Raw genomic sequence first — 16,587 nt, 5'->3', positions numbered from 1 at the left:
CTGATGGCTCTGTGTGGGAAGAGAAACAGCACAAGGCTTCACTACTGTACACATGTTCTATTTTAGCACTGGTAGCCATGGGGACTGAACCCTGTAACCTGGCAGCAACACAACACCATCTGAAGAGAACGGATGAAGCATATTCAAGTTTCTTGTACGAACAAAGTTCTCTTTCTTTATTACTTTAAGTACATTGGACAGCCAAACGTCGTTGCACATGATATAAATACATTATTGTAAAGCTCTGAAGAAAAAGCTGGCATTTACAAATCAGTCAAGTACAAGTCATGTTAAAATGGAAACATTACACGAGAGACAAACATGCACCAAACTTATCAAGTGGTGTGGAGTGTTGATGTGTTTGAAAGAGAAAAGACTACACCTGTTAGTTAGCAATACAACAGACTAGTACAGAACTTCACTGATGTTCACTTTTTACCATTCATGTTTCTTTTGCTTTTCAGATCAGATGCTTCATATTTGATATTCAGCGATAGTTTGACATTAAACAATAAATATCATTAATAAATGGTAAATGTGTTGTTAATTAAACTAGTTATTGTTTCCTAATGTAATGCATTATAAACCCTTTACTAAGCAATTCATAGTTGTAGAAGTTGCAACTGATGTTCATGAACCTTTACAATTGCTCAAAGGTGCAATATTTAGGAACTGGCTGCTCGTCAAATTCATACTGAAATAAACAGGCGTGTCACTTGAGTAGCAGCTAAGTGCTGCTAACTGTAGCTGCTGTTAGCTAGATAACTCATTTAGCTGAACATGTAGTAGTCCAGACTCAGAGCTTTACACCACTGGGACAGGAATGTTGGACAGCAACGGGCTGGTTAGCATGCTAACAAGTAGATATCTCTGCAACTCAAGAAAAAGACGTTGAAACTGTTGAAACTTATTGTCATTGATAATTTTAGTTTGACTAAATTAATTGCTGAATGTCTTCAAATGAAATTCCACCTTTAATAAATGGTAAATAACACATTCCATTGGTGTACAATGAACTATTAACTTATGTTAAATTAACTGTAAATTTCCATTTTTTTCCTAATGTTTTTTTTTTTTTTCAGTAAGTGTACTGAATTCTTTCTCAACCTTTGACAATGAAAGAAACTCAGATTCTGAATATCTAAAATAACACAGAAACCATGTGATTGCCACAAACAGAGTAAGAGTATAAACAGCAGACTCAGGCTGTCCTGGTTTAGTGCAAATTCTTGTGGCCCTTCAGTTACTCACTCACATGAGATCAGTGTCAACACAGCAGTTTGTCTTTCAGTCACCTGTACAAGGAATCCAGAGGTGTCCTCATCACACAATTATTAACTGCTATTAATGGGACCTTATTTATACAATACTGATATGAAAAAAATTAACAGAATGAAATAAGTCATATAAATGAGACCACAAAAGTGAATCATATATAGCCAAAACAAAGGTACCACTGGTGCCACAGGTACCAGGAGGTCAGGACACAGCACTGAAGCAGACGGATACAAAGAGTGATGATGATTCACTGCACTCTGACATGCAAATGTTTCACTTAACTTGAGTGCCTTTTTACACACACAACACACAAAAAGAGAAATAAGCCCTTTGTTCTACATTTGAGAAGGGCTCCATGTACATCATGTATAGTGGAGAAGCCTGAGATATAAGCAAACTGATCAAAAGCTAAATCTAATTAAAGTTCACGCAAAAATGAAAAGTCATTATCTGCTCACCCCCATATGGAGGGAAATCAGAGTGAGTTTCAATGTCCACAAAACATTTCTGGGGCTTTACAGCAAAACAGTGTTGTTGCATTATCCTAATCAACTGTAGTAGATGATTTTGTCCAGTGTAATTAAATTCTCCAGAAGCCCCGAGAATCCAAATTCATTTGAAAACATATTTACAGCCAAATCTTCACTGTTGGCACTAATCTAGAAGTGTTAGCATACAGCCTGTCTGAAAGGAGTGAGTAAATATATTCAATGTAAACATTTTCAATTCAATCTGCAACCTCAGGGTTTCTGAAGGTTTGGATTATGCTGGCCGAGCTGCATAGACACTTTTTGTAGCTCGGAAATGTTTTGTGGACTACAGAACTTCCCCAAACTTTCCATCTGCATGAAGCTGAGTAAATAATGACTTGATTTTCATTTTTGTGTGAGCTGTTACAAACAAGCATTAACAAGTACTATTTGGCAAAACTTCCCATATTCCTATTTTGTGCGCAATTGTAAAGAGTGCAGTTTTCATCCTTTTCAGACATAGAGGTGCTTCAGACGGGCCTGAAACAGACTCAACTGGTGCTGCTGAGAATTCTCTGCTCTTGAGATCAGAGGATTTCAAGTAGGGAAATAGAGAGATAAAAGAAAATCTGTCTGTCACTGGGAGTTATCGCAGTGGGTTCCATGCTGGGTCTGTCTTTTTGTTTATATTTGAGGATATTCCACCCTCCTCCTGCAGCACACACAATCACTCCCAATATCTCACTGCCAGAGATAAGATTGAGCCAAATAATCTTCATTCATGTATTGCAACTCTGACTGCAACAGCATCACAAAACTAGTGTAGCGAATGTTAAAGTATGGAGGTAACAGCAATACAGAGAGATATCTACACAATGTATCTCTATTTTTCATCACTTGTATTGATTTTTTTGCACCTCAAAATCTGTAAGGCGTTTTTAGGTTCCCAGCAGGTCAACACACAGTTTGATGCAGAGCCTTTTGACAACACAGAGCTCACACACTAGCTAAACCCTCAGGTGTCGAATGTTTGCCCTGTATGATGGCTGGATGAATCACACGTTCAACTGCCACTTTTATCAGAACATAGTTCTGCACAGCATCTCTACCAGCTCCATACCTCTCCCTGCCTTCTGACCCGTGGAGGGGACGTGACACTAAATCACTTGATAAATGTATATCAATGTACATAGTAAAGATGATTCATAAAGCTGATAGAACTTGAAAAAATGTGCAGTACTGAAAATAGATATTTTATACACACTAGCTATACAAAAATACACTGCTTTATTTCAAATGCAAATGAAGTCCTTCCTTCACACAGACATGAGAACTATGAATCAAGCAAAAATCTAATCGCCAATCTAAGATATTGTGGGCTCTGGGAGCACAGGTCCAGTCGCAGTTTTCCCTCATCTGTGGGTCACCAAACATCGACCACACATTCAGCAACACATCAGTAAAACAAAACTTCATCATCAACATCAAAAGAGCAACGCCGCTTCAAAACAACCAAAAGACATAAATAACAGGTTGAAATACACAACCACAAGCTCGACAACACAGGACAGCTGAAAAGGTATGAGAGCCAAGGTCAAAAAGGGTCATTTTGCTTCAATCTGAGGCTTTTAGACCAGTCTGTGAAGCCTTTTCAACACAACTGGAGGAGGAATAATGGGCCACACACAACACAACAGGTTACTAATGATTATATATTTCCCAGACCTTTTTTCCCCTGACTAAGAAGGATATTTAATTAACTTATAACCCTTCATTTTTCAGGATAATGTAGTGGGGATGATAGTAGTAGTGGACAGTATAAAGTATCTGAATTAGGCCACATCACTCATCTTGTTTACAGCAGCAAATCTACAATTTGTGAAGAACAATAAAGTCAATCGCTACACTGACTGTGTAGGAATTTGCACATCAGCACTGAATGACAATTCTTTCACACTCTCCCAGACTGTGCAGTGTCGAAAAGCTACAGTGACTGGAACACTACCAGAGAAGATTGTCGGTCAGAATCCCTTCTGGATGGTTTAAAGTGAACAAAGTGAAAGTCTACAACACATATAGATGATGTTGCCTTGACAAAGGCACTTAACTGCAGGCTGTCTGTACACCAGCCGTTCAGACTGTGTGGGCTGTGTTTGAGTGTGAGGGCTAAAGAAGAACTGCAGATCTTGACGACACAGGAGCTCTGTATTTGATACAGCTCAAGCTTTTGGTGCCTCTTAAATATTGCACTTTGAAAGAGGGAGATGCAGTGTGGAAGTTAAATATCGGAGGGACAGGGAGTGATTGTGCATACAGCCCTCAGATTAGGAGCGAGAAAAGGGACAACAGGTTGGCACTGCAAGGTAAGTGCAGGAGTGGATTTGGTGAACTGAAGGAGTGTCACTGAAGCCTCAACTGAGGCAAAGGCGAGGCCTTCCATTAGCCTGCATCACTTCCCCTGGAGGTTGCTGAGCTCTATGTCGTCCTTGCGTCGTTTCTGCTGGGTGAAGAGGGAGCTGAAAGGGTACAGTTTGGCTTTGGCTGGGTAGCGCTGGCCAGCAATGTCCACCTCGTAGTCCCCACGGTTGATGAAGTCTGGGGTGATGGGTGTGGGGAGCCCATCTGGTCCCGGCGGCGGAGATACAAAACCAAGGCAGACGTGGCGCTCCAGGGTGTAGCTGTAGGCGCTGCTGGTGGTCGCCCCGGCTAGTTGACCGTTACAGTAGATGGGCTCGCCCCACCACGGCCACAGGTCCAGCTCAGTGTCATGGTCCTCCAGAACCAGCATGACAAACCGCCGAGAGACTCCGTCCTGCCGCTGCTGCATCAGGGCCTCACGACCGAGGAAATCTGTGTCCTGGTAGAGGGAGAAAGAAGACAGAAATGAGAGTCAGAGAGAGAGGAAGGCAAAAAAAAGGTAGTGCGAAGAGAAAGTAAAAGATGAGAGAGAGCAGTAGCAGATGTTTTGGGACACTGCTCTGTTTGAAGCAACAGTAAACAACCTCTCATTTCATAAATGGTTTGATTACAAGCCTCACAGCAAAGACACAGAATCAGATGATGACCACTCAACTGAAAGCAATCTGTGAAACCAATTCTACACTGAGGTCCATTCGTGAATGTGTGTGAATTGTGCTGACATTATTGCTGTGGCAGCAGACAGCACCTGATGCTCCGCTGTTTCCTAAATGAACTAAACTTCACTGCTGCCGGTGTAAAGCACCACCTGTTGCGCCTGCAGGTGCAGCTTGGAGATCATTTCCCAGCAAAGACTGTGACTCAGATGTTGAAGGGTTTAGCAAAGCAGATGAAATTGTACCTTTTATTATTCGGAATTATTTATAATTCCCTCATCTTCTAAAAAAAAAAAATCTTAGTGTAAATCTCCTCTTGACTAAAATAAGCTTGGTAACAGCTACAAGCCGCTGTATTGTGACCAAAACGAGAATGCAGCAGTCAGAATCCACATTGTAATCACACAATTTGATGTGCTAACACAGCTGTACAGACCTTGTCAAACTTCACCCTGAACTCCCGTCCACATTCCAGCGGGGTGGTGAAGGTGTCGAGGTCCTGGCCCCAGAAGGCAAAGAATTTCTCTATGCGTAAGCTGCGCAGAGCGTAGTACCCTGCATTACGAATCCCATACTTCTGACCCACTGACATCACCTCGTTGTACACATGCAGAGCATACTGTGGAGAGCAGAGAATACTGAAATAAGACAAATTGCACTGTATAATTATAGCACTTTCTAAAGGCTTGACTTTATTAATCATCCAGTGGAATGGTGACAAGATGGGAACTCACCTCTATAGGTATGTAGAGCATGAAACCTGGCTCCCCAGTGTGAGTCATACTCATCACTCTGATCCCGTTAGCGTAGCCAACACTCATCTCCTGCACACACACATACACACAGAGTTACTTGTGCTAATGTTAATGACACTTTCATTACTACATCAGTGCCACTGCTAATACTCAGGTACTTCAACAATTAATATTACAATATTACATATTAGTCATTGTTTCCTACCTTACAGAACATGGAGGGGAAATGGTCAGGTGTCATGGAAACATACGACAGCTCAGCCAGAACGTCCATTGCACGAGGTCCAATCAGATTCAAAGCTGTGGGTAAAGGATCAGACTTATAAACACATAAGAAAGACGTGTTGAGTTCAGCCCGGGGCTGACACTCAAAAGGTTTTCTGACTAAGTTCACAGTAAATGTTAATAGTTTGTAAGAGATGAATATCAATTGAAATATGAAAAGACAATTAGAGTCACTGCAGTAAAGACAGTTTAATGTCATGGGTAAGTTTTGGGATAGCGATCCTCAGTTGGTGTTATATCATGTACAAAAATAGAATGAAAGCAGTGCTCACACTGCAAACAGTTAATGTAATTAAACTACAAATACATTTTATATTTTGGACAGTAATTAACCACATTCGTGGCCCCCTGAGTGAGTGATTTTGACACACCAAACCCACAATTAGGTCAGTTTAAAGAATGGGTTAAGAGAGGAGAGAGAATATGAGATGCTCATGCTTTTCCATTCCCTAATATGGAGTAGACACTAGATGGCGACCTGACTGCAGAACTTCAACAACAGTGCTGTGCACTTACCAGTATACTTCCAGCTGACATCCTCTAGATGAAGGTGTGGGTCACTGGGCATGTGTTTCTTTATCCAGGACCAACAGTGGACCTGCTGGTCTGACGGTGAGATGATGAAGAAGCTGGAGAGGCGACAAAAATGTGAGTTCTTCTTTATGGTCAGCTGTGTGTCAGTAGTGTAACTGTCTGGGTGTCACAAACCTGTTCTTGCTGAGGCGGACCACGCTGCAGTCATTTTCATAGCCTCCCCTCTCATTCAGCATGCCAGTGTGGACGATATGTCCAACAGGGACATCAAGGTCGTTGGCACACAAATGTTGCAGCAAGTCCAGGGCCTGATCCTTCGTTGACTGGGACATCAGGACAGACCAAAAGGTTTCACTTGACATGACTTTAGCTCTGTGACTGCAATACTCCTCGAATGGACTTCAGCATTCCAAAAAGCAGAGTGCTTAACTGTTACATCAGTTGCTACAAGTTGATTAAGAATTGCATCATGTGCCATTTTAAAGACTTTTAAAGACTTCTAAATTCTAGCTGATGGAAAACACATGCCAACTAACTGGGTCACAAAGACGAGCAATATGTGTTCTGAAGTCTGAGCGCTCAGAAGGAGTGCATCAGCAGTTTTCTTTCCTGTGGGATCACAGCTGATTAAGTCTTTTAAGTTGTTATTGGACTTACAGTCAGTTCAAACTTGGTGAAGGACGACATGTCGATGACACAGACAGCCTCTTTGCAGCATTTCACTTCTGCTCCAACAATGTCAAACCAGTCAGGCTTGTAGAAGGTCTTACTCTGGTCCAGAGACAGCAGATCTATACACACAGGCAGAGAAAATATAGGGTTGTGTGCCATGAAGCATTGAGGATACACAGCCAAACTACACCAAGTAATTTCAGATGTGTTAGCGGAAAGTGGAGCATTGTGACTTTCAAACCTGTAATCTAGGAAATAGAAAACAAAAATAAGATGCCCTAAAGAGCCCATTTTAGGTTTGTCACATCCAACCACAGGAAAACACAGTATGACTGGTCACTGTGCTACTATGATATGCAGACTGATGACAATCATTTCATCACAGGGTACAGCATTTTTGACAATAACTAGTTTAAGGAATCAATGTTAATAAAAGTGCTCCTCAGTCATGTGATATCAGACCTGCCAACCTCGAAGAAATTTTATGAGTAAAAGCAACTACTACAAAAGCACAAGATTTAGCCTGGCAGAGACACGATTATAGGCTAATAAATAACATGGGTTAGATCATTTCAGATAGGCTTTTAAAAGGGTGACATTGCATTAAATGCCTACAGTGTGAGTTGCCATCACATTGGCCTTGCCAATAGGCCTATGCTCTGCATCATTAACTTCATCACAGCTGGACTCCCTGTAATGATGTCATGGTCATTTTTAAAGTTCATAAATTCAATTAGGCTAAAACAAAATAGCCTAACTGTAACCTAAATGCTGTTCTGTAATTATTATATTACTATTTATTTATATTATATTAATCAGCACCTAGCCTGTCTAAATCCTTCTAGATTTCTAGATATATCACCACTTTTCTACCTTATTTACAGTGAAACTGCAGTCTATACTCTACATTAACTGCTGTTGCTACTACTGTTACCTCCTTCGCATTCCTTCCTCTCACATGCATTCACCGTCCACACGCTCCCTCTCTCTCTCTCGCCCACACACACCTTACGCACAAACACCTAACACACCGCCCTATTCCTGCAAGGGGCTACACCACTCTTACAATACTACCATTTGCAACACACACACACAACATCGACAAACAGTAACTTTGATGAGTTGTTTACAACACTGTCGGGTAAACTCAGCGTCTTAATTTTATCTTTCCAATGCTGTTTGCACTGGCTGAGAACTAAAGGGATGCAGGCAATTAGCAGAGACAGCAAGAGGCCAAAGAGGGATCAGTTACCCGGACAGCCTGGCTTGCTTGAGGCACTGAATTGAACGCACGGAGCATTTGGCTAGGAGGGGCAGGTGGAGGAGGGTGTTAAAATGTAGCCCTCTGACTGGTCAAAAGCTACCAGGAGAGCAGCAATGCGTACAAGCATACATAAGTGTCAAAATCCGTACAGAGTACAAAAAATGCATACATGCTGGCAGGTCTGTGATATCAGCATTGGTTAATTTACTTAGAAAGTCATTTAGCTTTTTACTGAAGACTTAAATATAAAGAGAATTCAGTGTGTTACTAGTGACTACCTTTCCCCGGAGGAACAAAGTATTTGGGCCTTTCAAAACCATGTTTCTCCATCCAGCGAGCTCCCTGTGTGTCGAGACGGTCATACAGAGGGCTGGTCCGCAGCTGTCGCCCGGTCTGAAAGTCCCAGCGAGGAACCTTCAGTTCGTACAGCAGAGCTGGACACCAACATTGTAAGCACAAATATAATCATACCTGATTATGATATTTAACTACCTTTAAGCAGTTGGAAAATGAGGATTGTTATAAACTGTAACAAGGGTTCAGTACTCACGCACGACTTCCATTACTCTGTGTCGCAGGAAGGTTCGGCTGCTCTGCAAGTTCCCAAAGCGTTTGACGTCCAGTGGCCAGACGTTGGCTGTGGGGTAGCCGTAGGTCATCCACTCAGCCAGGTACCTAGACACCAAAACACAGAAAATGCTGTTTGTGCTCCAGTGTTATGCAATCAAAACATATTCTGCTCACAATGACTGAAATTTGCAAACTGATGCTGAATTGTAAGTTATTTCAGTTGCCTGCTTTATAAATGTATAAGTTGCAGAATGCAGTGCAGTCTAGGCTTCAAAGACACATAAAGTATTTTACAAAAACAATAGTCTATCCTCGAGTAACGATACTTACTTGCCAGCCCCTCCAGCAAGGGACAGGCCAGAGGAGTTCATCCCTGCCAGCACATAGTAGCCAGAGACACCCGGCGTCTCTCCCATCAGGCAGCGCATATCAGGGGTGAAGGACTCAGGACAGTTGACAAGCTGAAGGATCTCAGCTGACTCCAGACCAGGCATCCTCCTCAACAAGGCACTCAGCATTGGTTCTGGAGGTAGAAGACAGTAAGTGTGCTTCACAATCTCGCTAAAGGAATTCTCTAGAAAATCATCTATATCGATATATTGCATTTTGAAATCAGTGACGCTATCATATAATTAACATGAACTAAAATATAATCTATGTTAGCCTAAAGCTATGGCAACTGACAGTCTCAGTGCTTGTCAACATCTAAAGCTTTGTTTCCAATTAACCCCACTGCTAATGTCTTTCAAATTACTGAAAAACACAAATAAACAAACCGCTCCAGTTGTCTTTAATTGCCTTTGCCGGACAACCACCAGAACCAAAATATCTACTGCTTGCAAAATACTGTACAAGCTACAGTTCCTGCTGTACAGCAGGGAGCACATCCGGTCCCCATGTTGTGCCATAAACAGTCCAGCAGGTTTTCCAACATGAAAGCAGCAGTAAAAGTCTATTGCCCACAGCAAGTGAAATATGTGAAATAAAAATACTTCATTTGTTTTCCTTTTTTACAACATGATGAAAAGAAAACACTCCAAACTTCACTATTTTCCACTAATTACTAAAACTTCGATTCATACCTTCAAGCAGTTTTACAACTAATTGGCGACAGAATGTGAGCTGGTGTTTAATCATATACTTCATTCATATCTATATTAATGACATATTCTGTTTTTAAGAGTTACCTTGAAAATAAATGCAAATAAAATAAAAATGTAAAGCCATGTAAGTACCAACTATAATTCGGCTGTAGGAGGACCAGGGGCGGGCTAGTTTGACTTATGCATTGCAGCAGTTCAGGGTCTGCTGGTGATATACTGCGTCTTTACGACAGCCAGTCACGCTGCATGAGGAATCTCAGATTACAAGCATGAGGCCAAGGCCAAAAGACAGGTGTGTGTTTCGACATGTGTATAGAGAAGTGTACTTTGAAGTGCACTGCTTTCAGTTTATGTCAAATAAATAGAATGAAAAAACATTTCAAAACCTGCCTGTACTATAAAAGCAAAAAAACAACAACAAACAGTGCTCACAAAATATTTGAACTGACCCAGCGCCTTTTATTCCTTCCATTATTGAAGCTTACTTAAATCAAAATATAAAATAAACACCACGACTTTAGCCTTGCAAAAAATCTGAAATGTAATGGAAAGAAATCTGTGGCCATTAGTCAGGAAATCACATTGGATTTTGTAAACAAGCACGCTGGGCTGCAGGCCTAAACTTCATTCAAAAATCAGAATACATCATCATAGATGAATAATGCTACACATCTGTTTAGCGTCCTGTTAGCACGGAAAACACCAGGTCAGGTTAAGTGACAGGAAAGGCTTTAAGTTGTCCCAATAATGAGCACAAGGTATCATGAGGGCTAGCAATATAGTAAAAAACTGCGGTGCTCTTTGGGATAACCTGCAAATGTTTCAGTAAATCACTTCAATCGCATCAGTTAGGTAAACCTGAGACTGTCTACCACCAGTATGCAAAACAAAACACACCCTGTGTCTGTGCTACATGACTACTCCTTCCGTCTCTGTGCAACTGCTGAATACAAATTCAAAATGGTGAGTGTATGCAGAGGCCTGGCATTTCATTCAGAGGGGCAGAGATCAGAACCTGGCATTTAATATGAATCTATCACAAGACTTTTCAAACTGACAGCCAAAGAAAAAATATAGCAGTGGGACATTTGCATCTCACCTATTATCAAGATAATATAAAGTATAACATCTATCAACCAACAGTCCACAGCCAGGAACACCTACTTTCTTTAACAACGATCATTTAAAGCTACCCCCCTCCCTCCATTACCAAAGTGGTCCCAGTCTTCCTGCATGTTCTGTATCTCCAGCTGGTTGCGGCCCTCTGTGAAGATTGGTTTTGGGTTCTTCTCAAAGCCGCCGGACAGAAGGCCTCCCTGCCATGGCCGTGCATATATCCTGCCATCCATGTCAAGAACCACTGGAGACGAGACACAGGCTCAGTTAGATTTCCTCCTCTGGGCTTGTTTGTAGCCAACCTTTAACCTCATGTTAACTGATATTAAGCAGAACAAATATCTGTAATGGTAAACAGTGATATTTGTTTTCCATGTTTAGGGTTTTTTATCAATCAATACAAAGGGTCAAGTGGCTAAATCATTTCAAAGTGCAACGTAAACAAATTTGATTCTACAGAGTCACAAGTCATCAAGGGAAGTTATGTTCTAATGTGCATCTTCTAATGCATTTTTCTTTTAAAGGTATGCATCCTAACTATTGGCACCGACACATGCACCACTGTAATGTTGGTGAAACTGCTCATTAATTGGAGAAGAGGCTCTAAAAATATTAGTTTAAATGTGAAATGGAACTGTGATGGAATTCAATCACAGAGCAAACTTCACTTTCTATGTCACTGTGTCAAATTTATCTTAGAAGAAAGGACTAGACAAGCTGGGTCTTGCTTGTTTCAGTAATATTCTGTGTAATGAGTTACTCTGTTAGACAAAATGCCAAATGGAGGTTCTTCTCTATTACTGAGATCATATTTAGCTGCTAAAACACTAAAAGTGATTGAAATTTAAAATCCATTAGCAACTGTGCCTGTGGCAAGAAAAAGTCAATTTTCCCATGTGTTTGAAGAGTGGGACCTGGCATGTTGGGCTGAAGTGTCTCCCGGAGAGGTTTGGTGAGGAGGTAGAAGTGTTCACAGCCGTGAAGAGGAATGGACACCTTCATCTCACTAGCCTGGCCCAGCTCATATGCCCACTAGACCAGAGAGATATAGAACAAATACGTCACACATCTGCTGCTGAACAAAAGGTATGCTGACTGTGCCAACCTACCAGATAAGATTAGCTATTTTACAGCAGAAATCACCCACTATAAGCTGGCATTAAGAACTTTTATGTTTACCGATTTATATCCCACAATCCCACTCGAGATTTACCTGTCCAGCACAGTTGACGAAATATTCACACTCAATGGAGCCACGGTCAGTCTCAACTGCCAGCACTTGACCCTTCTCTACCAAAACCTGCTGAACAGTGGTTCGCTCCAAGATCTGAACGCCTGGATTGGATGAGGAAGATAAGGAGATGTAGGAGGAAGAAAAAGGAGAAAAGGGAGGAGAATGGAAGAAGATGCCAGTGAAGAGGAGGAGAATCAGAGGGACAAAGGTTTGAGTTAATATATTACTTGTCAAAGTATGTTGGTACGATAGTACATTAATGTTCAGTCAGAAGTTGCGAGTTTGAGTCTCTTACCATGTCCAGCAGCAGCCACAGCCAGGGCGTGGTTAACATCAGGTGGAGAGACCACAGCGTCTGCAGGCAGGTGGAGTGCCCCCACCAGGTCATGAATGTTGACAAGAGGATGGAGTTTGGCTATTTCTTTAGGCTTAATGATGTTACAGCTGATCCCCATCACCCTTACCATTTGGTGAAAAAGATAAAGATGAAGGCCAGAGTTAATACTCAAAATGCCCTGTGTATAAACTGTTTCCACAACTCTGAACCTTTTTATCTGAATAAACCAGAGATGAAATGTACAGACACATAATAAAAGTAAGCCTTCTAAGTTGATATGTTTGAGCTATGACCTTGCAGAATCATGCCACCACCAGGCACAAATGAACGTCCTGCAGTGGCCAACTCAGAGTCAATGTATATTTTATAAATATCAAAGTAAGGTTTCCAGGTCTTACTTCAGTCGGGATGCCAGCCGCTTCAGAGAGATGAAGCGATCCTGATTTTGGGCCAGACACAAAGACCCCGTCTTTACATACCCTGAAACACATTCGCAAACCACATATTATGTGACTCAGCAGATCTCAAACTGCTCAAAGCTAAAATACAGAGTAAAGCCATAACAACACTCTAGGGGAGTTATCATTCTAGATTTGTAAAAAGACAAAACATATGGGAGGTATTCAGCGAGGCAAATCTCGTGATACCTTGACTAGCAGTGCATGTCGTGCAAATGATTAAGCTGCCTTACTGTATGATTTACAGCACTAAAATTGTTATGACCATGACGCAATGGTTTGCTTTACTGCCTGAATATCCCCTGGGGAGATAAAATTAGAAATGGTAATAGAATAGATCATTAATCTGCATCTGGAAAAATTTCTTTGAAAGTTTCTCAGCAGTAAGGATACAAGTAGTAGTCATATCGAAAAAACAGTCGTCTTCATGAATAGCATCAGAATAAGTGAAATACAAATGAAAGCAAAATATGTTCCAGTGGCTGACCTGTTTTGACCCCAGTCTGTTCCTCCAGCTGCTGGTAAAGGCTATTGGAGTAGTTTGCCATTTGACACTCAATGGAAATAGGCTTGGCCACACTGACAATGCCAGCACATAGTCTGGTTGTTCCTGCACCAAGTCTGCCAACAAGATAACGGGGCAAGCAATACAGCATTAGCAAAGCAATATCCAATCAACATCTCTTTTTTCACTGAGCCTCCTCTGACTCCAAATGTAGAAACGGCCTTTATTTGTCCAAAAAACAGGGAAGTCACAAGTCAGGGTTGGTGGCTGAGCAGACACTGCTGTGCTTGAGAGGATTCACAACATGTCAGTCATTCCTGGTAAATGAATTAAACACATAATCTCACCTGCCCTGCTCCAGCAGCACTATATCAGTCCAGCCCATTTTGGCCAGGTGGTAGGCGACTGATGTCCCCACAACACCCCCTCCACATATCACCACACGGGCCTGGCTGGGCAGTGGGAGCAGCTGGGAGTCTCCACTGACAGCCATACAGTGGGGGGTGGTCCAGAGGCTCCTGCCAGCTAATCTGTAGCCCGTCTGGGGGTGCAGCAGCCGGGGGAGCAGGACAGGGGACAGAGCCCTGGAGCTCCGCACACAGCTGCACATAGCTGTGCTTCCTGCAGCCATAAACACACAAACAGATGCACAACCTCACCTACGGGTCATGTATGTATTCAAGAATTCAAGGTTACTACAGGATAGGTAAAATGTCAACACCAACACATCTAATTTCTATAAGATTTCAAGATGACAAAGTGCTGTCCTTTCTTCGGCTTTAGTTTAATTGGGTCTACGAATGCAATTCAGCAAGTTTCTGTAAAGTCGTTATGCACAATATTCAACACTTTGCAACGAAGACGGGGCCTAGTAAGCCAGCAAGGTTATCTCACAAAAGTCCTTCGGCGGTCAATTATATTATATATAACCTGGCGTTCCATACTTGTTAGCTCTTAAGCATCGCCGCAGTTAACAGTTAACGCTGGACCTTTAGCAACATAGCTAGCTTTAACGTTGGGTTATAATGCGTTAGTACCTTTGTAAACCACCCTCAAACTTTATCTTTGGGGTCAACAGCTTGAACAGAACTGTACTTTTCCAAAGTTCCGCAAAGGTTTGGTGACATTTCGTGTCTTTCGAGTTTCTCAAGTTAAAGGTGCCGTTGGTGGTAGAAGCAGCTAGCCTGCGTAGCTTAAGCTATCAGTAAGCTAGCTACTGTAAATGTTTTCTGACTTCTGCCGGGAAACCGCCTTCGCAAACTTTTCCTCCGTGGTTCTTCTTTCATTGTTTACAGCGACGTGCAACTCACCGAATCAACCGAGTCCAGGCGTCGTGGTATTTAAAGGACAGAAGTGAATACCAGTGACTGAGTGATATGACAGAAAGTCTTGTTTGGCTACAGCAGTCAGTACCAATGTCAAACTAACGTCAATCACAACAGGCACTTCCGGTCCAAACCTTCAAAGTAAGGTCCTTTTGACTGTAATGTAGGATAGTAGAATGTAGGATCACCTCACAGTCAATTAACGTGTGGTGAATACATTCACTGATCTAGTTTGAATTAGAAACACTTCTCACTTCACTAGCCTGATTTGAATTCATACGTTAATGTCATACATTTAAAGAGGTTTAAACTAATACATGATGCACTCATGATGACTCTATGTCCTAAAGTTGTAGGCCTTTTTGAGATTAAGTGGGCCTATTTTCTGTTTGCATCATATTCTATGTGCCACTATACAATTCTCTCATTCATCTTTTAAAGCCAGTTTACCAAATTTTGAACAAAACTTTATTTTGACATATCTATGGAAAATTGGGACCTCCTCAATTATTTGACTGATCTCTTCAGGTGATTATACAGTTACAGAGACTCTTGGGGTTAACCTTGTCCTCTAGTTGCTGATGTTAATGTAAGTCTAGTTGATATATATAGTTTACTGGTATTTTATTGTAAGAAATGTACCAATGGAAAACTTCTTATAATTAGTGGAGCCCAACAGGCCAAAAGGTATTCTCGCCAAACCACTCTCAGAACTAAGGCTAGAGTCCAGGTGATGACGAGAGTTTCTCAATTTTTCAAACACTTGTTGACAAGTATCTAAACTGGGAGGATAATAATATGGAAGGAAGAAGAAATACACTTTAAAAATATATTTACAAAAATGTTTTGAACTAGGCTTGGTCCTTATTAAGAGACGATTAAGAGCAAATATAACATTTACACAAAAAAACAGTATTTTTAATAGATCTTCAATTATTCTCTTGCAGTTTGCCTGAGAGGTATTTCCTTCAAGTTAAGTGGACAAACTGAGCTTCATCAGTAACCATATATCAAAGAATGCTACCAAAGAAGAATTGACATGCTTCAAAACAACAATATGTAGTAGTGGTGACATTAGGTTGGGAATGTGGAGATAGATCAGTGGGTTTATTAGTGTTTTTTCAGTCAGGCATGTGTAGGACTGACCACTGAGGGGCAGCAGAGGACAGCTGGTACTGGTGTGTGTGTGTGTGTGTGTGTGTGTGTGTGTGTGTGTGTGTGTGTGTGTGTGTGTGTGTGTGTGTGTGTGTGTGTGTGTGTGTGTGTGTGTGTGTTGTTTGTGCAGAGATTATTTTGAGTGTTTCAGTGATTTTTTTTTTTTTTTTGTCAAGATGTCAAGTTGCCTGTTGTCTGAGGTAAAGACACATCATGGCAGATTCCACTTGACATCATATTTGTAACAGGTTCTCAGTTGTTAATAATATACATTTTAGTAGCCTTACCATTTTGCCATGTTTGTGCCATATTTGAAGAAATTCCCTCAGGATGTGCTTGAGATATCACGTTCAGAAAGACTGGATGGACAGAAGGCAAGCCACGGTAATCGCCAGTACAGAAGCATAATAATGATAATGTTTCACATAAAATTATTATAAAGGTTTAAACAG

At 41.4% G+C, this 16,587-nt stretch overlaps 1 protein-coding gene across 1 annotated transcript; it reads right to left on the bottom strand.

The window, feature by feature from the left end:
• Window positions 1-148: 148 nt before the first annotated feature.
• On the bottom strand, window positions 149-15,101 carry pdpr (pyruvate dehydrogenase phosphatase regulatory subunit). Its single transcript, XM_037094935.1, has 18 exons — window positions 14,966-15,101; window positions 14,003-14,276; window positions 13,638-13,771; window positions 13,091-13,172; window positions 12,651-12,814; window positions 12,335-12,456; window positions 12,036-12,153; window positions 11,216-11,365; window positions 9,233-9,425; window positions 8,883-9,007; window positions 8,611-8,766; window positions 7,054-7,187; window positions 6,571-6,719; window positions 6,379-6,491; window positions 5,783-5,877; window positions 5,557-5,646; window positions 5,259-5,441; window positions 149-4,605 (listed from the first exon to the last, which is right to left on the bottom strand). The coding sequence occupies exons 2-18, from the start codon at window positions 14,263-14,265 to the stop codon at window positions 4,198-4,200; spliced, it is 2,679 nt and encodes an 892-aa protein (XP_036950830.1). The 5' UTR covers window positions 14,266-14,276; window positions 14,966-15,101; the 3' UTR covers window positions 149-4,197.
• Window positions 15,102-16,587: the final 1,486 nt, after the last annotated feature.

This window comes from Acanthopagrus latus, chromosome 4, assembly GCF_904848185.1.
Source record: "Acanthopagrus latus isolate v.2019 chromosome 4, fAcaLat1.1, whole genome shotgun sequence".
Lineage (NCBI taxonomy): Eukaryota > Metazoa > Chordata > Actinopteri > Spariformes > Sparidae > Acanthopagrus > Acanthopagrus latus.
The sequence above is the reverse complement of the archived record's forward strand: the minus strand, read 5'-3'. Positions and strand labels throughout refer to the sequence as shown.